The following is a 24,463-nucleotide window of genomic DNA, read 5'->3' on the forward strand; positions in this document are numbered from 1 at the left end:
GTAAGCACGAAGCTTAGTAAGTCTCCCCAAACTACCACATACCATACACATAACATACAACTAGGAGATACGGGCCTCGCCCACACTCGGTTAACGGGCCCCGCCCTTTGAAATATGGGCCCCACCCATACTTAGTGAGATACGGTCCCCGCCTACACTCAGCTATCTAGGAGATACAGGCCCTACCCACACTCAGCTAACTAGAGATACGGGCCTTGCCCAGACTCGACTACTAAGAGATATGGGCCCTGCCCATACTCGGCTAACTAAGAAACACATACATGTGTTACACAGACAAAAAGTATAATCAAATCTATCAATCCATATCCATACTCAAATAATGCTAAGATACAGGCCTTGTCCACACTTAGCTACTAATCAGCACACATAACATACACGGGCCAGCCTTGGTGCCTTTGACCCGTTCAAACTAGGAGGAAACTCACCTCAAATGTCGGATGATAGCTGAAATGTCTCTGCCCGGAATAAGCTCCTTGAACCAAAGCAACCCCTTAGATACCATTTCATGCTCATAACCCCTTTAGGGTTAACTATGGTCAAAGTCAAGGTCAAGTCAAAGTCAAAGTCAAAGTCAACACTCTGAGTTGACTCAACTCGTCGAGTTTACCCTTTTACTCATCGAGTTACCATGAATCATAGAATCATGAAATCGCAATGCAACTCGTCGAGTTTTCCTCCAACTCATCGAGTTCTTCCCTTTAATAGAATCGGGATTGTTCGACCCAACTCGTCGAGTTCATCCATGAACTCGCCAAGTTCTTCAAAATTCTTAATCTATTAATCCTTTTCCTTAGATCTAAGGTTCTAGAATATAGATCTACATTGTTTCCATGGTATACATCTTTAAAGTCGACAACTTGATGGCTTTACATGCCTCAAACGGGTCAAATCTCGAGATATAGCAACCTACTTCTATGGGTATGGTCTTTTCTTGAACATGAATGGGTTTAGGATCCTTTTTATGAATCTAAGGACTAAATAACACTGAGAATGGAAGTTTTTAGCATCACAACTATGAAGGTTTATCATGCTCCAACAATGGGGTCAAAAAGATCCATAAAACAAAACTAAGAGAGATCTAAGCTATAAAGCATCAAGTTTGAGACTTTTTACCTCAGAAAGTTGCCAATGACGGATGAGATCCCAGATCTAGTGCTTCCCCTCAAGCTCAATGACCTTCTAGCTCTTCCAAGTCCTTCACCAAGCACAAGAACACACAAAAATCCACTCAAAACCTCTAGTTTCTCAGCTAGGAGCTCACAATATGATTTAGGGTTTAGGGAGGCTGATGAGGGGTTGGTAAGGGAAGATTAAGTCATTTAAATAGGGTGCAAAACTCTGGAAATTAGGGTTTCAACCCAGCCAGTCTACTCGTAGAGTTGAGGCCTCTCAACTCGTCGAGTAGGTCACTTATTTAAGCGTCCCTTATAATCTCTACTCAACAAGTTTGGGGCTTCCAACTCGTCGAGTTACTCTTATAATTTCAATAAATAATAAATTAAATACATACCAGGAACCAGGCATTACAATTCTCCCCCACTTTTCTCAGACTTCGTCCTCGAAGTCTGCTGTCTTAAATAACTTTGGGTAATGCTCCCTTATCTCCTCCTCTGGCTACCAAGTCCACTCCGAGCCCTTACGGTGCTACCACTGCACCTTCACCAACTTTACCCTCTTATTCCTAAGCTCCTTCGTCTTCTTGTCGAGGATGGCTATGGGTCTCTTGATGTAGTTCAGGATGTCATCCACCTGAATATCCTATAAAAGCACAACCTGATTCCCCAAATTCTATTATCAACCACCGAGAAGACGTGATAAACATGCTGGGGAGTTTTACTGAACTCCCAAATCACACAATCCTCAAACCAAACAACCATTTGGGTTGTCTTCCTTCTTGACAACAATGCGAGACTTATCTCATTTTCAACACCGCTGCTGCTTCTGTATCCCGGGACGATTCTCCCCCACTTAGATTCGACTAAGTCTTGACAATACATGGAAATTGGAGAATTCACAACCCTTCTCACTTCCCAATGATCAATCCGATGACAACCAAATCTTTCCCAATTGATCACACACTTCTAATAACCAAATGAACACTTCCTGAATCCCAGCGAAACCGACAATCACTAATACTTGAATGAACCCGCAGTCATGTCCTGAAGACCAAAATATAAATGCTCCAACTAATACCTCAGTGACGAACCACTTCCCTTGGCTTTTTCATTCATCAATCACTAACGGTCGCTGGAACCACTGAATCCTATCAATGATGGATAACCCCTATGTGGGACCCTATCAGTAGACCTCCCACATAATACCCCTTTTCCTAATGGTTCTCTAAACAAGTTTCCCGCCCTCGGGCTCTAGAATCCTCCTAATCCGGGTTCACACCCTGACTCACTTACCCGCTCAAATGTCCACAACTGAACTACAACTGCTGAAGCAACCTCTGCCTTAACCTGGGCTACAAACTTCTTTCCAAGACCTAGTCTACAATCCCGAAAGTGCAATAGGTTGCACAATTAATCCTTACCGCCTGATACAAGAGATCCAAGGAAACCTAAACCTTCCAATTACTTATGCCATGTCGACCCATCTGTGCTCAAAGACACTGAAATAATATCACCAATCCCTGCAACCAACTGACCCCAAGCTGGAATACAACCTGATCCTGGGGTCACAAGCATGCTCACTCCTTCGAGCTCGAAAAACTGTAAGGGCACAATCCTTGCCCTAAAAAAATGACAGTCCAATCCATCAATTAACCATTCCACTTCTAACTGAAAAACCTCAGCTAAACATAATCATCACCCCTTTCCGAAGTCCCCACAACTCACATTAAGGCCTCGAGCAAACCCCCGAGCCTCAGATCTAGAAACTCATGTGCCAGCCCATCCTGCTTAACCTGTAGAATGCAACGAGTACAGAACATCTCCCTGATCTCAAGTAACTGCAGTCCTCTGCTCATCACAATATGTCCCAGCAACAAGTCCTGATACTGTAAAGCTCAACCAACTCCTCCCCCTGTCGTCGTTACAACTGCTGAAGCTGTTGCGGCAGCCATCTCCGCAAGAGCTGCATAGCGCTCGACAAAATACTCAACCATGACGGTTTTAAAAGACCCAATCATCTCCGAAATCTGCCCCCCTTCACGATCCTCTGACAATACTAGCCTATCCTGGCTGCCAGCTCTCGATCCTGATCCGGATCCGGTCTCAAAATGTCTCGAATAATCCATACCATAATCATGGGACCAACTTCCAACTAAACCCCAGGGGTTGTGACTTCTTTGCTATGCGTATGGGTCCTGTGCTTTCAGTAGTACGGGCCCATACTACCTTCCACACCTACCCATATTTGTCTCAAGTATCATCACAACACCCTAACAATATACATAATCCTAGCGAGCGCTCAATCCTCACTCCTAGAGGAATGCTAAATATCTCATAACTGGCCTCCCAGCCTTACACAACCCACCTATCTATGAAACTTCCACCAACCCTGCAATATTAGTGTATGCTAGCCATACATAATGCTGGACCCCAGAAACTTTCGAATATCCAATCCTACCCTAAGCTCCCAATCATACAAGAACAAAACATAAGGCCAAATCAAACATTCTCAAGCTATAAGATCATAATTATGTATAACCGTCATGCATACACTAATAAGCTACAGTAATGATGTTAATCTCATATAAGGAAAACCCTAGGCTAGCAGACATCATGTAATCAGGCGATTCTATCATGCGATTCCTGAAGATCCCTATCCTAGTACTAGCATGTCGTTCTGTCATATCACAATATCAAATAACGGTATGGTATTTTGGGGTCTAGTTACTGGCTCCGACTGATCGTACACTTCGGATCCTCTTTTAATTATTTTGAAAACCATTTAAAATCATTTTGAAAATATTTCCTTGATTTGAGACTGGATTCACACGAGTGTTCCTCCAATTCACTCAAACCAAGGCTCTGACACCAACTTGTAACATCCATAAAATTCGAGCCAATTTAAAACTTTTTAAATCATATAAAACCATTCAGTTATTACAATTTGTTTTCAAAATAGTTTAAAAATCAGAGTTCCCATAAATCATAATCATCAATCGAGGAAATGTACGATCACGCCTTCGCCTTCCAGCAGTCATCCGTTGAACCTAAAACAATAAACTGAAACTGTAAGCCCGAAAGCTTAGTGAGTTACCCCCAAAATACCAACCTCAACAATACCATAACCATATCATATCAACAAATACATAATAGACATGCATCTCGAGTCTACAGTGTGACTGGTCTGCCTGTACCGGGCCTTCAATCCACCTTGTCCACTCTCCGAGTCTACAGTCTGACTAGACCGCCCGCATCGGGCCTTTAGTCTATCTGGCCCACTCTCCAAGCCTCAGGACGTCTGCACCGCCCTCTCAGGGTCTTCAGCCTATCTGGACCACTCGTCGGGCCTTCGTCCTGACCATGTGCCCTCCCGGGTCTGCGTTCTATCCGGTTCGCCTTGGGTATGTTGGCCTACAGCACAAAGCAGGACCCGCCTCAACCCAAACCCCAATCAACAACCATGTACACATATAACATATAATCACATAACAATCCATAGACAAAAAAACCGATCTAGCAGATCATATAGCATAGCAACATCCTAACCATGATACCGACCTAACCAGTCACTAACATAGCATCATCCTATATACCAGGATACCGACCTAAACCAGGTCACTAACATAAACATACCACCATCCTAACTACCAGAGTAATCAATAAACATATCATGCCATAAACTAGATACAAATATATAGAGGGTCGGCCTTGGTGCCTTAGACCCTGTTGATATAGTGAGGATAACTCACCTCGCAACGCTGATATGAACTGAAGAAGCGAATTCCCGAACCGCTATCTCACTGGAAATCCCGAACTATCACATAATAAATACCAAGTCATTACACCGCATAACAAACATGGCAAAGAGTCCACTCAATCTGTCATGTCCATTCCCTTTTATTGGGCCAAGGCCCAATTCTAAGTCCATAACCTTGATAGTCTTTATGCAAGGCCCATTATTGGCCCAATTTACTAAATTGGGCCCAACTTCCTTATTGGGCTCAACCCTATGATCCACTATCACCAAAACTACTCCAAAACATATCTACTCAGAAAGTCTAGTAAGGCCCAAACCCTACTAGCCCAAATCACCAAAAGTCCACAGAAGATGTACGTCGAGCGTACCCAAAGGCTACACGGGGAGTACACAAGTCTCGCATTGACTGGAAAACGGGGTTATTGACCTAGTATGTTGGGCGTACGTAGGGTTTAACTAAAACCCTAATAATTGCTTGATGGCTTAAGCACTTAAGCCCAAACTCCAGATCCAGTGACCAAATGTGCCTAAGACTCATAAAGTCTCGAACTTTATCACTTTAGACGTCCAGAAAGTTCTTAATCCATTAAGACCATTCTACTACATGCATGGGACATCTTAATCCATTGGGACCTCATTTTTATCACTTAAGACCTCTGCAAGGTCCAGAAAGGACAACTTATCTCGTCCAAAATGCATCATGCACCAAATTGGGGTTTTTGGGACAAAAAATGATTCCATAATGCTAGAAAGGCTAGATCTATGACCTACAAGCACAAAGTTTGAAGCTTTTTACCTTTTGGAGCTTCTAGGGCACAACACAACTTCAGATCCACAAGCCAACCTCCTTCTTCAACTATTTATTGCAATGGTTTCACCTTCAAGAGCTCAAAATACCCACCAACTCACTCTCACACACAAGAACTAGGGTTTGGGAACGTTTCTGGAAGATGGAGGCTGAGAAGGAGGAGAGAAAATGAGCCATAAGGATGTTTATATAGCCCCCAACCCGAGATATTAAGGTTTCCACCCTTTATGAGTACGCCCAACGTACACAAGTATACGCTCAGCGTACTAGGGCGCGCCCTAGTATGCTCAGCGTACCCTTATGTACGCACAACGTACGACTGCTGGTCCCAAAATTACAATTTAGCCCTTAGGCTCATCATGGCTTTACCCTTCCATCCTCAGGGACTACAAATGACAAAACTTGGGATGTTACATAGAATCTTAATATCATAATATCTTAAGATTCAAATCGAGAGTTTAACAACCAATTATATAGCTTATATAGGGAAAAGTTCAATGGAGAACTATTATTAATCAAGCAACCAAGGAACTAATCCAAAACGTTGGAATTTAAAACAATCAACTGTAAAATGAAGGGTTGTAAACTTTTACAATAGACGCACATGCACCAGATTATAACAAAACTCATTTTTTTTTAGTTTAATTTTTTTAGGACATGTTGTTTTATCAAAAAAAAAAAAAATCGAAAACATCATTGTTCATGATTTTTGCTCCTCTTTCCATAAAAATCTATATTGATATATAAAAAACGATATTTTTTCAAAAAAAAAAAAAAAAAAACTTTCTTTGTTTTTTGAAAAGATAAGGTCTATTTTTTTTAGCGAAATAAATTAATAAATATATCAAAATTTATATTTTTTTAGTACTATTTAAGGATAGTTTCATATTGATGTTTAAAAATAATCAAAATTTCAATTCAAATTCACATTGTGAATCTGCAATGTGTAAAACTACATAGAAATATATTTTAATTCATATATAATTTTCATTTAATTTGTGAATGATCAAAGAGTTGAAATAGTAAGTCAGATTCATACTATGAATGTTAAAATCGAACTATTTACAGTTTAGTTCACAATGTGAACCTGAAGTGATCGAGTTTTTTTTAATCGATGTTGATATTTATTAATAGAGGACATCAAATAGAAATTTTTGGAATAATTAGATTTTTTTTGGATAAAAAAAAACTTAAATATTAAAAAAAACAACAAAACAAAGTGAGTGTTTTTTGAAAAAAAAAAATTGTTTTTTATATATCAACATGAATATGTATGGAAAGGGGACGAAAAATTATGAACAATGATATATTCAGTTTTTTTCGATAAAAAACATGGATTAAAAAAAATAAACAAAAAAAGGATATGAATTTTTGTGAAAATATAAGTTTTATGGTATAATCTGGTGTATGTACGTCAGATGCACAAGTTTATATTTATTCTCTTGGCCATTAATCATTATAATTTCGACGTTCACGATTTGTTTATTGATTCTTTGTTAATAAGGGTTATTTATTGAATCTCACATTAAGTTATTATTGGTTTAAGTTATTTTATTATTATTTGAAAAACCTAAACCGAAACAAATACCAATAATTTGTGCATGAAAAACCTGTATTTGGAAACCTAAACGGTGACAAAAACTTAATCTTGTTTACGAAACCTAAACGGTGACAAATATGAAATACCAACAGGCAAGTCAAAGGAAAGTCAAAGAAAAAAAAACGTGTGCATAAAGTAAATAACTTGAGCTTGAAGAACACGAAAAAATCAAATCTATAAAATGATTATGAAAAGCTAGTTTTAAAATTTTACAATTTTTATATTTATAATTATTTAAAAGTTTAATTTTACGAATTTGGTTTTAATTAAAATTATTTAAAAAGATGGGTTAACATTTTTACAAACTCTGTTCGAACATAAAATCAAAATTTTCAACTAATTTAATTAACTATAAAATATACTAGAATCGTAGAATCATATCATAACATGATTTTGTACTTGCTTTTTTTTTTTCAAAATATTTAAGATATACATTTTCAACTAATTTAATTAACTATAAAACAACAATACTAATCAAATAAAGATAAACCTCTTCTCCATTGTCACCCACACCTATAAATACGAGAAATCTCCACCCGCACTCATACCTACAAAACTCACATGGCGGAGCACCACCGTCCCCATAAAAAGATCACGACGGAGCTTCCAGCTGACATCCTATTCTGCAACATACTACCAAGGCTGCCGGCTGAATCTCTACACCGTTTCAGGTACGTTTCCAAGAAATGGCACTCAATCATAATTTCGCCTGAATTTATCAATTCCCACCTCCACCACATCACCAAAAACCACCGTCAAAACCACCACAAACTTCTCCTCTTATCCACCACAACGCCATGCAACGTCCACACCATCGATTGTGAATCACCTGAAAACGGTTTAAGTCCCCGTCGCCCTTTTCCAATCAAAGTTAACCCTGAAAACATGACAATTATAACATCTTGTAATGGACTTGTTTGTGTAGGCATAACCAAACGTAACTACGATGATAAATACTCTGATCTAATACTATGGAATCCTTTAACTGGTGACTACAAGAAGTTGTCTCAATCCCATTCTCATAAAGAATGCTACTACGGGTTGTATTACAGTGATTCATACGATGACTACAGAATTTTATGCGTAACCCTCCATCACCATGCTTATATATACTCATTGAAATCAGATTCATGGAGAAAGCTCGATTCTTACACTAGTGAATTGAGACGTATAACTTGTCTGAATTCAGAAAGTTGGGGGGGGAGTATTGTACAGAATGAAAAAATGTATTTTTTAAAACAAGGCAAGAGAAGAACTTTAGGTCATCTTTCTAGTTCTATTATAAGGTTTGACACGAGGGCAGAGAAGTTCAGAAAGATAGTAACTCCATGTTTTGGAGTTGGAAAAAGAGATTGTTTGAATTTCACGCTTCTACATAATGATAGATATGTTTACTTGTGTGTGATATATAAAGAAAATTCTGTAGAGTTGAGTGCTAAGTTTTGGAGAATGGATGGAGAAGGAGATGAAGATTGGAGAGAGATGATAAGTTATCGGATTTTACCGAGTTTATATTGCTTTCAGAAGCCAGTGCATTTGATGAGGAATGGCAGTTGGGTGACATATTGTTTGCATTCTGGATGTCATGTGTACAAACTGGATCCGGGGAGACGTATTAATGAGATGTCATACTCAAATTATGATGATGAGTTTGATATTCCTTCAAGAGGGAAATATATTGAGACTTTGGTGTCACCCAATCGTAGATGAGACTTTTTTTTTTTTTTTTTTTTTTAACTTTGTCATTGTTCTTGGTTTTTGCTGATTCATTGCTATGATCTAAGTTATTCCCAAGATTATGCTAATATATATGTTCATCTATGTGAGTTTTAAAAACTGAATTTTAGATCCATTAGATACTTTTTATTTTGTTCACTATAATATGGGCTTAGATGTAACATGTAGCAATATGTGACTGTTATACCATCCTACTTCCATTTTCTTTCTAATTATGTTAGGGAATTATACTTACAATATTTTTTCTTAATAAGTCATTGCACTTTGTAAAATGTACCTAATTATAGCATTGTATTTTCAAGTTTTTTTTCCTAATTAAGAAATTGTACCCTGAAAATACTTACACCATTATCGATTGATGTGTAATTGGAAAATATTGCTATTGGTGGATAGACTTTTCAGAATACAAAGTTGTAATAAGAATAAACGAAGAATGCTATAATAAACAAACTAATAAAATTGTGTTGGTATTTCTTCGGATTTTTTTGGAGACAACATATCATCAAGATAGTTTAGTCGCTACTTCTTTTTAAGAACTATAGAAACCTTATAAATTATGTACCAACGACTTGTCGTCCTCATAGTCACTGTCAATGTTTTAAAAATCAGATTTTTAGTTGAACCGGTATGGTAATTGATTTCTGTTTCAATCGGTTCGACCGTTGATTCAACTGGGTTCTATAAATTTTATCTTTTTTTTCTATATATATATATATATATATATATATATATATATATATATATATATATATATATATATATATATATATATATATATATATATATATCTGCAAGTTTAAACATTAAAAATTAAAAATACATATAAAAGAATAATTTTATTCTCCTTTTAACATGTGTCATTCTATTAGACATCGTTATTAATGTATATGTTATTATTTTTTTGTCACGTGTCACCCTATTATGTCTTATAATCAATGCATCCTACTTGTTAACCTATTGACTCTTCATTTCAAATTTCAAAATTTAAATTTCTCACTCTAATTACATTAAATTAATAACATTAGAATAAAAATTAAAATAAAATTAATACAAATTATAGAGATAATTTCACATATTTATTTAAATCAATGATTATAATTATATATAATTAAAAAAAATCTCTTAATTAATAATTTATTTAAAATAATTTATTAATAATTTTGAGTTTTTATTATAAAAGTTCAATTAATTTTATAACTGTGGTTTCCATAGGTTATATATATATATATATATATATATATATATATATATATATATATATATATATATATATATATATATATATATATATATATATATATATATATATATATATATATATATATATATATATATATATATAGTCTTGTTAAAATTGTTAAAATAAGTTATATAACTTTTCGCACTGGATTTGAACCCATGGCATTTATATGAAAACACTTGTTAACTTCTTATAAGATGAATCAATTCCCTATCCATAAATGCCACCAACTTAAGTTAGAAACAAAACATGATGCTCAAATGTTAAAGAATGTTGAACTTGTTTGCATATACAGTAGCAGAAAATAAGCTTTGAAACACAATGTAATACAGCATGCTGAGGGGACAGAATACAGATGTAATGCACTAAAACTTGATGCTTAACTAAACCTAATTGAAGAACATAGCATCATACAGAGTACTTATAACATAAGATAGAATCTGACGACTCTTTCCAATTTGTGCTCAAGAATTGCTTCAAGAACTGATCTAGTTCGACACGCAAAAAGAAAGAAAGAAAGAATTATCTGCCTTGTGTGCAAAGAGGGGAGGTTAAATTCTGACTTTTTGTCAAAAGTGTTGACCGGTTCAAAGCATACAGTTTTATTAGGGGTAGTTTAGTCTTTTCACTTAGAGTATGAATAAGTAAATAGCCATGTGGGGCACTAGACATTTAGTAGGGAGTCTTTTTAGGATATGTTCATGTATGTGAATAGTACTTGGGTTGTTGGGAAATATAACACACAAATTTAGTTTCACTGTTACAACACTAACTTTATATACATAATTTAATTACATAATTTTAGGTTGAGGGCCCTCAAGCTCTAGTGTTGAAATTAGCCATGAGGAGACTTCATCCATCTCTTCTGGGATTATATAATGACCCAGCCTGCATCCACCATATATCAACAAACATACATAAAAAACTCAATAATAAATATAAAAGTAATGACAAAATGGTTATGTTACAGTTACACACGGTTTAAAATTCAGGGACTAAAACTGTGACAAATATACTTTTCAGGGATGGAATTGGTTAAAAATCAAATGACCACCAGGACAAAAAAAATGTAATTTAATTTATCCTGTTTTTTTAGTTTTTAGAAAGAGGAAGCTCCAAGTGATTGAAATTGAAAGAAAAGTTGAATGCATACGAGTGGAATGACTTAAAAGTCAAGTTTTCAAATCCAGCTGAAGTTAGTTTCTCTGCAGACTTCTCACCATAGCGAAACCAAACCACTTCATCACCTACCAAGATATCATCATACAATTTAAACTATTAATAGCAACGCACTTTCATATATGTCATTATTATAGCATCTTACTTTCATTTCTTTCTATTATGTCGTTGTAGTTACAATTTTTCTTTTTATCAAGTCATTGTACTTTGTAAAATCGACCCAATTATAGCATTGTACTTTCAATTTTTTTGTACTATTCATCAAATAATCAATGAATTGTCTAAAACTATATATATATATATATATATATATATATATATATATATATATATATATATATATATATATATATATGTGGCTTGGTTATGGTTACCTCTGCCATGACAGAGCAAAATGGGTAAGGATGCAGCTGGGCCTTCAACCTCGTTACTTGGATGGCTTGCAAAGAAAGAAAAGATATTAGAATTTTTTTTTTTTTTTTTTGGTATGTTAAAAATGATAAAAACGAAAGATAAGTGGTTATGTTAATGTACTTTGCACATGGAAGCCAACCGCTAAGGCCGACAACTGCCGCCAGATGGGCGGAGTAACGGGTGCCATTTCCTAATTTTCCACGGGCAAAGCAGCTTGCAGAGTATATTGCAGTTGCTGCACCCATGCTAAACCCTCCTACACCAAGTTTGACTGCATAGTCAAAAAAAAATCAAATGAAAAAATAGAAATTTTACATGGTGACAGAGTACAAGGATTGACATGACATATGGCTAATGATTATGATGATAGAAGCAATCAAATATTGATCTGCATAGTGACCGATAATAGCACAAATGCTAACAACTTGGGAAAAAAACAATCATGGCCTCTTCGTTGTTAGCTAGATTTGGAATGAGTAGTATTTTTTTCATTAGTAACCTTTTAGTTTATTTAGTCTTAATGTCTTGAGGGTCCTCCTGTTACAAAACAACCTTTTTTATCCTTGAATGTTCTCTTTTTCTCCTTGCAAAAAATAAAGTTTCCCTTATTTGAAGGTATCAATCCCAGAGGGTGCCAAACTAAACTCTACTTACAGGTATATCAAACCCTTTCTACTCAAAAGTTGAGGCTAATCCATATATGTATACACGGTTATGGCTTACCATACTGTAATCAAGAAGAGAACACCATATGGTTTTGGGATCACTTAATCAAGAAGAATTTGAAAAATATATTAAGAGTTTTGAAGTCCTTTCAGTCCGAGGAGCAATCTTTGGGAACGTTCCTTTGAGGTCTTCAACATGATGTCGTGTTAGGCGATGGAACTTGGCATTGTCGTCACCAATATCACTATTTATGGTGATTGATCTATAGTCTGAAGAGCAAGTGATGACTAAGGTGTTGTTTGCTTTTTGTCTGCATGTCTTCTTGGCTTCTTGTGTTTGTGCCACGTATACATTAGACTTCGCAGGCTGTTTGTTTTTTTGAAGACTGCAGACCTAAAAAGGTCTGCGCGTCCTCTTCTTGGCATAGATGTGGACCAAAGTCTTCAAACCTCTTCAGACATTTCTAGTCTACAAAACTTAAAAGAGTTTTCTAATAAGTTTTAAAAAAATCGGTTTAATTAGATTTTAGTTTATTCTAACAGCTTGCAAATATTAAAAAACAAACAATATTATGCTTTGTGACTGCAAACATTTGGTCCACATCTTTTACTACAAAGATCTGTAGATATGATCCGCAGGCTACAAACATTTCGTTTCAGAGAAAAAAAAAAAAAAAAAAAAAAAAAAAAAAAAAAAAAACCAGCAACTAAGGGTACCCGTGGGCTCGGTTCAAATTACAATTGTAAAAAGGGATGGCCCACTTAGCCAATAAAGCCTACTACCCAACATTATCCAGAAATCCAACCTAGTTACATATCCAGCCAAAACCTAATTAAACCTTATGAATCGGTTGGTTACTGGTGTAGTATTTTCGAAACATGACATTTGATGGAGGCCGAGGGAAATAATAAAATTTGCGGCTAAAAATATTCACAAAACAAGTGCACGAAAAGAGTTCTTTAAATTTTACTCCTATCCGATGGAGAAGACTATCAAGACTATTGCCTCACAACCATAATCCAACTAATTAATTCATTAAATAGAATATTCTAGAGTTTTATCATGAGTCAAAGCTTGTTGTACATTCCATGTATATCCCGACTCTGTCTCAAGTAATTATGTTTCCCTCTCTATATGTTCTCCGTGTATTATTATTCAAGTGCAATCAATCAAAAACATTTATCAGTCTCAGAAAGCCAAAACAACTCAAATTTAGTAACGGACGATCCATCATTTTCTACCTTGCTTCATCTATGACTCCCTCGAGCACTCTCAGTCATCACCATCATCGCTTCTACACACTTTCCATTTAAACTCACCTCCCAAAATTTTCTAGTCTGGAGACGCCATGTGCAGTCCACACTCATTGGATTCGGGCTTAAAGACTTCATCATCAATGCCACCAAATCCCCTCCCTCAATCATTAGCGATAAAGACACCACCAAACCTAGCCCTGCCTATACTTCTTGGTTTCGAAAGGATCAAAACATCTATAATGCCATTCTCGGATCCTGCTCCGATGAAATACAACCGCTCATTGCATCGACTTCCACTGCAAAAGATGCTTGGTACCGATTAATCACTTCCTTTGAGAGCAAATCACGCTCTAGAATTATCTCCTTGAAAACCCATAAGACATAAAAGATATGTTTAGTTTGGTTACCAAACCCATCACAATACGTACGGTTACCAAACTCGTCACAATACATACGGTTCTTTCTCTTGCCTTATCTCGGGGTTGGTAATTATGTCAACTAGGCGTCAATAACGCTTTTTTACATGGTACCTTACAAGAGGAAGTCCACATGATCCAACCAATTGGTTACGTCAATCCATAATTCTTAAGTCATGTATGCAAGCTACAACTGTCTCTTTACGGCACTGCGGGCTTGGTACATTATTTTTTAATTGATTTGGGATTCAAAAAATCTCATGTGGATGCCTCACTCTTCATATACAATTGGGATGGTTTCATATGTTATTTTTTGGTTTATGTTTACGATATTCATTTGATTAGAAACAACATCGATTTCTTGAATAAGTTTGTCACCAATCTTGCATCTAGATTTTAAGTCAAAAATTTGAGATACCCCAACTACTTCCTAGGAGTCGAGCTCATAGCAACTATAAATCGTTTGTTTTTATCGCAACACCAAAACATACACAATCTGTTGGTTTTGCATCGCATGGATGGCGCCAAACCACTAACAACATTTTGCTCCTCCTAAGTTTTAACACTTAAAGATGGAACACCGAACATCATATCGTAAGCTTCTTGGTTCTATCAAATATATTGCCTTCATACGCCCAGACATTTCCTTCGTTGTAAACAAGCTCTCACAGTTCATGCCTCAACCGAACCAAGTACATTGGCAAGCTCTATAACACTTTCTTCGTTATTTGAAAGGAACGGTTTATCATGGCTTTTTTTCGCAAAAGAAATATGCTCTTGAGCTCACTAACTTTTTTATAACTTGGATTGGGGGCGTCTCCACTACGGCTTATTTCATCTATCTCGGTAGTAATATCATCATGTGGAAATATGCTAAACAAAAATCGGTTTCTCGGTCATCAACTAAAGCAGAGTATAAAGCTCATGCAATTATCGTTATTGAACTAGCATGTGTTGAAAATCTTCTCAAAGAACTTGCATTTCTATGGACACAACGCCTAAACTTTTTGTGACAATACTAGTTCGACTTACTTGTGTGCCAACCTAACTTATCACTCGCATATGAAACATGTTGACTTGGATGTAACATCCAGTTTTGGGATGTTTCTAATTTTGGGTAGGTGGACCGTAATTTGATCAAATAAAGGTTTCGTGCTTTAAAGGTATGGAGTTTAGATCCTATTAGATGTTAATAATGTTGGTTAATTGATTTAAACCCTTAAATTGTGCTTTGGAGCCAAAGGGTAAAATAGGAAAAGTGATATTTCGGACTTCTTGCATGAATTAATGAATTCAGTTCGGTATGCTTTAAGTCAAAAGATAGAATTATAGGGTTTGTCAATACTTTCGCATGTATATAAAGATCACTAAAAACGGAGTTGAAACGAAGACGTTATGACTGCTTAAAGTTGGAATAGAATTGGAAAAAACCTGTCACCACGACATGGTGAGGAGCTCACCACAGAGTGGTGAGCTGTGTAGCCCAAGCCCATTAAATTAGGGTTTGGTTCATATTTAAAGGTTTCGACCCCTTGTTTTAGGTCATTTTACAGCCTCTATTGATCAAGAACCCCTTATTCTATCAAACCCTAGACTCCCTTCATAAATCAATATCCTCCTCTTTCCTCTCATCCATATTCTTGAGTTTTTATAGCTTTTGGGTGTTTTGTTCTTCAAATACTTGGTTTTGAAGCTTTGGAACTAAAGAGATCAACATTCATCTACCTTCTGGACCTTTGTGAGCTGCAAAGATCCTTGCTTTTGTGTTTCATCATAGATCTATGAGTATTTGGTATTTTGATCCATTTTAATGAGTTTTGGTCCCTTTATGACTTGTTCCATGGATTTTGAAGAACTCCATAAGCTTTTATTCATGTTTAAAGTTCAGATCTAGTGACTTTGGTGGAGTACAGAGTGTATGCAAGAACTCTATTTATTATATGAATGAAGAAAATAGGTTTTTGGACATTTCATAGCTTAGGGTTTTAGATCATGGAAGTTTGTGGCATTATTATGGATAAAGTTGGAAACTTTATCCATCTAAACATCATGTGATTCAGATATAAAGGTTGGAGGCTTGAACTTAATGGATCAAGTCGAGGAAGATGTATTCTTAGACACTTTGAGACTTAAAGTTTGGATCTTGGTTGGTTGGATCATCCTAATGGATAAAGTTGAAAACGTATAAGGATTAAGCTTTTAATGAAGAAAAGTCTTTCTAACCAAAACCACAGCATGGCCAAGAAAGGCCCACGACGTGGTGGCGCGCTGTAAAGCGTCTAGATATGGCCACGATGCGGTTAAGAACTCGTATAGAACATCTATGAGTTCCCACGATGCGGTTAAGCACATTCAATGTACATCCAGGCTCTTTCTGATAGAACCTCCATCTTGCAGCCACAGGGGAGGGGGTATCAAGACTATGGCATCACAACCATAATCGAACTAATTAATTCATTAAATAGAATATTCTAGACTTTATCATTAGTCGATGCTTGTTATACATTCAATGTACATCTCGGCTCTGTAATTATGCTTCCGTCTCCATGTGTACTCCTTATATTATTGAATTGCAATCAATCAAACACGTTTATCATTATGAAGACATATATCAGTAGCCGCTAAACATGAAGTATGTTTGACTTTTGAGTGCTTGATCTCTCTATTGAGTCCATAACCATTTTAAAGATCATTAAAAATATCAGGTGGATTGTATAGAATCCCTATCTTGGTGATAGACAATTAGGTGGAAAAATCGTTGGGATATCACTTTGATATTTTTTATAAATCAGGTTCAAGCAGCGGATGCCTTTTCCATATTCCATATGGAAGATTATGATCCCTCATTTTGTTTCCACAACGGTTAAAGGTCCCGACTTCTCAATAAGTTCGATGGTAGTCCCACCTATAAAGGATCATTTGTGCTTTATTAACCGATCAACGATACTACCTTGGATCTCCTTACGACATGATAAATTATATTACAAATGACAACTTGTCATTCCAACATCATCTCTATGGATTCCATAACTTATGGAAGAATTTCACTCTAGTCCTACAAGTGGCCACTCAGGGTTTTATCAAACATATCTACAACTAGCATCTTGTCTTTACTAGGTTGGCATGACAAAATAGTAAAACAATGTCCATGCATGTGATACTTGTCAAATTTACAAATCCACTACTTTATATACGAGTAGACTACTCCAACCCCTGCCAATTTCGTCTGTTATCTATTTAGGAAGACATCTCCCATGATTACATCACCAGGAGGTTGCCCAATTTCAACGATTACAATTATGCCTTTATTTTAGTCGATCGGTTGTCTAAATATTGTAACTCCATCCATCTAAAACATTCACTTATTGTACGTTCATTGGTTAGAATCTTCTTAAAAGAGGTCAATTCTTTAAATGGTATCCTAAAATGGTGCTCAACGATCGTAACGCCTTATTCCTCAACCACTTTTGGAAGGAAATATTCTCCCTTCGAGGTAGAAAACTCCATTTAGTGTTTCTTATCATTAGGAAACCGACGATCAAATAAAGGTAATAACCCAATGTCTTTAAACATATTTTTGTTGTTTTTTTGTAGAACAACCAAGTCATGGTCCTTTTGGCCTCCATAGGATGAATTATGGCACAACACATAGGTCTACTAATAACATCCCTTTTGAAATTATCTATAGTTGAGCCCCATCCACTATTTTACAATGGGCGTGTTCGGCAAAGTTAACTGGTAGCAGGTAGCTTGTGCCTTGTAGCAGGTAGCGGTAGCTTGTAGCTTGTAGCGTTTTATTAAACGCTACATGAAGTAGCATTTGCATTTGGAGCGTTTTGTCAAACGGTAGAAGCTAGAAGCTCTCAAACGCTCCATGCCGAACACGCCAATATGTGTCGGGCTGAGACAAACCTGTTAGATAGAGACGGAACTTTAATACAAATTATGTATCATTTGGTGAAGCACATGCCAGAATGAAGAAATGTGTCGAAACACCTACAAGAGGTCAAATTTAATATCGGACATTCGTTATTTCTTAAATCAAGGCCACATTGACAAAAATTGGTGGTTTGTTGTATCCACCAGAAACTATTAGGTTGTTTCCATGGCCCGTTTCTCACCATCAATAAAATTGGATCGGTTGCTTATAAGACTCAATTACCTGGTTCCACCTGAATTCAACGTGGTTTTCCATGTTTTGTTCCTAAAACGGGTTATGAGAAACCATCCTAGGGAACCCTCCTTACCTCCACTGGACTCGTACACCCCCATGACTATAAAAATGCCAAGTAGTCCAAGAAGCTACAATAAAAGGACACAAGGTGCAGTAAGGTACTTTAGAGGATGCTAATTGGGAGGATTCATTTATTATTCATAGTCAATTTCACACCTTTAGGCTTAAGTACATGCCTACTTATTTAACAAAAACAACATTGATAGAGAATGTAACCAAAACCCAATGATTGAGGAGGTCAACAGTTTAGAAAGTCTACAAGAGGAGAAGGATCAAGAAAATCAAGAATGACACTTGTAAGGTGATAAGAGAGACAAATTGTTATGCAAGTGGTATGAGAATAATATTTAGTTAGTTGTAGAGAATAAGGTAGGCATCCTTCTTCATTGTTAGCTGGAATTGGATTTAGCAGTACCTTCTTGGGTGGAGAGAAACCATTTGGTTAGGGTTCTCTTGTAGAATCTTTTATTTTAATTCCACTTAAATCAATTACATTCTCCTTTTGTGTCAATCACGCGCGTTAATCTAGAAGCTTTGTTTTGGAATTGTAACACAAGACCTCAAAAAAACAATGAGAGTTTTTGAGCTCGTCCACCGGTTTCACCACTTGCATAGATTTTATCATAGAATCTTTTAATTTGTGTCTTATGTTGAAATGGTATCAATCTCCTTTCGAAGCACATGCAAATCATTCTTGAGGTGCATAGCTCAATCCAAGAAGTTGTGGTAATAGACAGCTACTAAGCCTATGTTTAGCTCGCTAGCTGAAAAGCTAGCTTTTAGCTTATAAGCTAACTTATTAATAAGCTATCTCAAGTATCTTATCAAAAAGCTAGTTTAATTACAAACTACGATAAGCTACTTTTGTGGGAACACCAAATTGCAAAGGTCCAAAAAAAATCAACCGGCATATGCGCGCTAGACATAGTCTAATGCAACAAAACATCACAATACGTAACGAGACCGAGGATCTCAGCTATCATTTCCTTAAAAAGCAAGGACCGAAAGATCACAAGAAGTTCACCATTGGCATGACAAAAGACAAAACAAATTTTGGTTCGGGTTGTCTTCCCATCTCCATCTAATGTCACCAAGGTTTTGATACGAGAGAAAAGGGACCACTTAACTTCGCCAAAGAAGGTAATAATTATCATAGGCTAACTTAGTAGTTATCATATAGATGAGTGTGGCAAATGAAAGAAAGTTTGCTTCATAGGTAGAGGTTGATGCCATGGCAATGAAACAAGGAGGCAGGAGGTTGATAGTTTACGGTTAGAGAAGGAACCCGTTTGATACCATAGTTAAGGAGATAATTGAGGATCATGTATGCGCATGACATGCTTATCGGATATGCTAACAAAAACAAATTAATGAAGGTAGACTGCTCATTTTTTGTAATCAACCCAAGAGAGAAATAGAAACTTACTATTTGGAGGCTCGGTGGAGAGCAAGCTCAAAACATGTGCTGCAGAAGCATCCATTCCCTCTACATCTTGATTTGCATCTTCAGAGATGTCAGTGACATCAAACCCTAACATCCATGGTTTTGGTAATAAGTTTTGTGTTAGAGAAAATACGACACCTACAGTTTCAGAATGTTGTAAAAACAAAGGTAGCTTCAAATTTTTTTTTTTTTTTTTTTTTGACCTTTGCAATTGCATACACTCTTACTTTCCAGCCTGTTACGATGTCACCATATTAGTAAATAATAAATAATAGTCCCTCTGTTTTTAGAATAAATACAACGTATATTTTTTCATTTTACTTAAAATCAAGTCAATCCATATAATTTTGTCATAATTACTAATGGCAAAAAAGTAGCTCTGGATTGAAAATTTGTAGAAAAAAAAAATTAAATAAAACGTTGGGTTGAATTTGGAATAAGTGAAGTACTGATTATTATTGAAGAACAATATAACGTTTGCAAAGCATAAAAAATAACATACATGCAGTTGTAGAAAGTCCTCCAAATAGAGTTAATGGCTGAACAGGAGAAGTAGGGCATATCCATTTGATCTGCATCATATATGTATTAAACCAAGTCATGATTTACAAGAACTTATGTTTATACATTTATAGCTCATTCATTCATTTTTCATTTTGTGGGTCCTACTTCAATTTCAAATAGTACCATATAAATGGGACCCACAGACTTAAAAGAAATAAACATGTGCTTACATTTGGAAGAGGAAGTGTCTCCAAGATCTGGGACCAACTGCAGGGAAAAAAAAAAGATGTAAAACAGAACAAACATTTTATTTTGTACAAGTTAACATCCCTAAGTGACCTATAAAATTAAGAACTAAAGATAATGTTACAACCAAAATATAGAAAGGATAATATTCAGATGATGAGATGTGTTACCTTAAACCATCATCACCAAGGCCATGCAACCAAACAATGGTAGCTTGGTGTTTGCCTTTAGGTTCCAATACATATGTAGGCCCAAACTTAAATGCCCTTCTTGCAGTTATACAACCTTCAAATTAAGGGAATATGATGAACAACAATAAATAAAACAGAGGGAAGAAAATAGGTTACGAAAAGACTAACCAGAAGAATCCAAAACAGGGTCAATTGAAGTCATGTTGAAAAGGACAGAGATGCAGCCAGTTACAGCAGCTACAGAGAAGAAAACCTGCGACGAAGAAATCCCACACGATGGCTTCATCTATATAAATAAAACCAGTATATGATATCTTCATCTGTAAGTAGATGTAAATCCAGTATATAATATCAGGAGCAAACAGTTCTGTGTTGTTTTTACCTTTTTTTCCTAATGAATCACAGTTTTCAATTGCCAAATCTCGTATCCTGGAACCCATTAGAATTGAAATTTCCATGGCGAAGCACGATACTACAACCCTGTTAGAGATATGATTTGACTCTTGTGAAGCGTGATCAAAACAATCGGTCCAAATTTTGTGTATCTATTTACACATAAATCCGAAACCAGGTACTACGTCAAAGTATACAGCGGAATTCGAATTTCAAAAAGACCTGGTTTTAATACCTCAAACCTATTAGGCACTATTAATCCAGTAAGTGAACAACTGTAAATACAAATATCGAAGAATACGACTATCGCAGAAATCGAGTATAAATCAGAATTGTATAAAAAAAAGCTGGAAGATTTTCAGAGGAGTAAGTACCTTAATTAAGATGATAGAATGGATAAATGAAGATAACTCTGCTTTTCACGCTTGCTGTGTAACTCCTCTTCTTCTACTGTGTGTGTATATCGGGATATCGACGTTGTTATGCAGGTTAGGGGAATTTCTGTTACAAAGGAGATGATTTTGGGAGATTTTGATTCTCAAGTAGCGGCGTCAAATTCTCCGTTAATAAGTATGTTAAGTAATGAAAGAGAAAGTATGTGTTTTAGAGAAGAATCGATTAGCTATGGACCAATGGAGTCGAGCGTTGAAGATGGAGGAATGGGCTGAATATCGACATGCAGTACGCTAGGATTCGTTTTGAAATGGTGTGCGCAAAGATGAACCTAGTGGTTTACCACATGCCTCGCCCATGTGTCATCTGATTTTTCTTTTTTGTCTCTTACGCATGATGTTGTATTGTTTATATACTTAACACCTTTATCTACTCTATCTTATTAATAATCATTTACTGCCACGTGGCATCTTCTCACCTCAACATTTTACAAAGTGAAAGCACCCGATTTGTAATCTCGCCATGTTCATTTTTTTTCATTCAAATTTCGAATCAATTCCCAATCATTCTCAGCATTATCAAACGACTCCATCCCCATCTTTCTAAAAATCTAGCATTCTGCAAATGACGTCAATCTCGCACTGATTTTTTGATTATTCCATAAAGCATTCCCCTTCGTTTCCCACACAAGCCCTTAAGTTTTTGCACCAACTCATTCTTTGTTCTTCGTCTCTGTGTCTTTCATCTGTTAATTTCTTCGCTCCAAGTAAGTAACTTAGGGTCCTCTAATATCGGTTAATTAATCTTGATGCAGAGATCGTGATGATGGTGTTTGTCTTGGTCGACTTTGGATCAGGGGAATTTGTGATTGGTTTTTATGAAATGGGATCTTAAGGAAGTGAGCGATGTTGTTGCTAAGTATAAGGTTAATGAAATTAAAATCTATCACTTCAGACCATCATGTTTCATATCAGTTTTGTTAAATCAATTGTAACCATCGCTTTAATTTCCAGGTTGTAGCACCTGCACGTGTTGGTCTCGCACCAATCGTATGGCTTAATTGTTCATTTTGTTTATGAAAATGGATCATTATTTAGTCCAAAAGTTCTTTATTTCATAGAGTCAAAAACGTTATTGCCGTAATAAACTCTTTGGGTATTGATTGGTATTATATAACAATACAACTAAGAGATAAGATAGATCAACAAACCTGATCCTATCTTTACAATAAAATACATTCAAAATAATCTAACACTTATCTATACGTTTAGATTCCCCCTCAATCTTAACCATTACTAGGTTGAGATTGTGTTTTAAATGTTCCAACATGCTCTTAGTTGCTTGGCTTAGTTAAACCATCGGCTAGTTGATCTTTAGACGATATGAATCAAACATCAAGTGCACCCATTGCCACATTTTCTCTAACAAAATGAAAATCGACTTCTATATGCTTTGTACGAGCATGAAACACAGGATTTGCTGTCAAATATGTTGCACCTAGATTATTGCAGCACATAATAGGAGGTCTTGGTTATCTGACTCCTAATTCTCTAAGTAAGCTCTGCAGCCATATTGCTTATGTTGTGCCATTTGCAAGTGCCTTGTATTCAGCCTCTGTACTAGATCTTGACACATTCAATTGTTTACGAGAGTTCCAAGAAATCAGATTATGCCCTAGAAATATTGCATAGCCACCTGTGGATCGACAAAAGTCCAAACACCCTGCCCAATCTGCATCTATAAAGATACTTAAGAGTGTTTAATTAAAATGTCTAAATCTAAGTCCCATGGTTAATGTGCCCTTTTACATATCTTAGAATTCTTTTGATTGCCTCCCAATGAATGTCTGTTGGTTTCGAAAGATATTGGCACACTTTGTTGACAGCAAATGAAATATTAGGTCGTGTCAACGTAAGATATTGAAGACCTCCAACCATACTCTTATATTTTAATGCGTCTTCATCATTGAGTGGTTTTCCATGGACTTGAGAAAGTTTTTCTATCACTGACATTAGGGTTGAAATGCTTTTACAATTCTCCATATGAACACGATGTAATAGATCAGTAGCATATTTGTGTTGCGATAGTGTTATTCTCCCTAAATTGTGAAGTACTTCAATCCCAAGAAATTAACACAGTTGACCAAGATCTTTAATTGGAAAAGAAGTGGATAAGGCATGAACCAGCTTGGTAATCGCTGGAGAAGAGGACCCAGTGATGACAATATCATTAACATACACAAGCATGTATATAATGACGTCATTATGATGAAAAACAAATAAAGAAGAATCAGCTTTAGAAGGTCGGAAACCAAGTTGTAGTAACTTATCACTGAGTCTAGAGAACCAAGCTCGGGGAGACTATTTGAGACCATAGATAGCTTTTCTTAATTTACACACAAAGTGAGGTCTTTGTGGATCCGCAAAGCCGGGGGGGGGGGGGGGAGGAGGGGGGGCTGCTGCATATACACCTCTTCATTGAGAAAACCATGGAGAAAAGCATTACTAACATCGATTTGTCGAAGAGGCCAACGACGGGAAACAGCTAAAGCAAGTACCAAACGAACCGTAGAAGATTTAATCACTGGACTAAAGGTGTCTTGATAATCAACATCACGTTGTTGAGTAAAACCCCGTGCCACTAATCGAGCCTTATATTTATCAATGGTGCCATCGGGATGTTGTTTTAGCTTAAAAATCCATTTACATCCTACTATATTAACCCCAGGTGGTCGAGGAACAAGTGACCATGTTTGATTTTGTTGCAAAGTAGAAAATTCAGCTTCCATAGCTTGTTTCCACTTGGGCTCATATAGAGCGGTGCGATAAGAAGTAGGTGTAGCAACGAAT

The 24,463-nt window shown here is 36.2% G+C and overlaps 2 protein-coding genes across 6 annotated transcripts; one reads left to right on the top strand and one right to left on the bottom strand.

The window, feature by feature from the left end:
• Positions 1-7,862: 7,862 nt before the first annotated feature.
• Positions 7,863-9,011, top strand: LOC145046125 (putative F-box protein At3g24700). Its single transcript, XM_078994408.1, has one exon. It carries the CDS (start codon positions 7,863-7,865, stop codon positions 9,009-9,011), a length of 1,149 nt encoding a protein of 382 aa, XP_078850534.1.
• A 1,908-nt stretch (positions 9,012-10,919) lies between these two features.
• Positions 10,920-21,984, bottom strand: LOC144998395 (uncharacterized). Of its 5 annotated transcripts, none has more exons than XM_078958170.1 (11): positions 21,596-21,984; positions 21,211-21,308; positions 20,997-21,114; positions 20,808-20,922; positions 20,622-20,658; positions 20,390-20,459; positions 19,870-19,974; positions 11,992-12,142; positions 11,832-11,896; positions 11,432-11,525; positions 10,920-11,166 (listed from the first exon to the last, which is right to left on the bottom strand). In XM_078958170.1, exons 3-11 carry the CDS (start codon positions 21,112-21,114, stop codon positions 11,070-11,072), a joined length of 852 nt encoding a protein of 283 aa, XP_078814296.1. In that variant the 5' UTR covers positions 21,211-21,308; positions 21,596-21,984; the 3' UTR covers positions 10,920-11,069. The 5 variants fall into 5 exon arrangements, with proteins under 5 accessions (XP_078814296.1, XP_078814298.1, XP_078814297.1 ...); XM_078958172.1 differs by having other exon boundaries at positions 20,997-21,081; positions 21,211-21,443; XM_078958171.1 differs by having other exon boundaries at positions 11,992-12,127; positions 21,211-21,443.
• Positions 21,985-24,463: the final 2,479 nt, after the last annotated feature.

This window comes from Lactuca saligna, chromosome 5, assembly GCF_052625555.1.
Source record: "Lactuca saligna cultivar CGN05327 chromosome 5, ASM5262555v1, whole genome shotgun sequence".
Classification (NCBI taxonomy): Eukaryota; Viridiplantae; Streptophyta; class Magnoliopsida; order Asterales; family Asteraceae; genus Lactuca; species Lactuca saligna.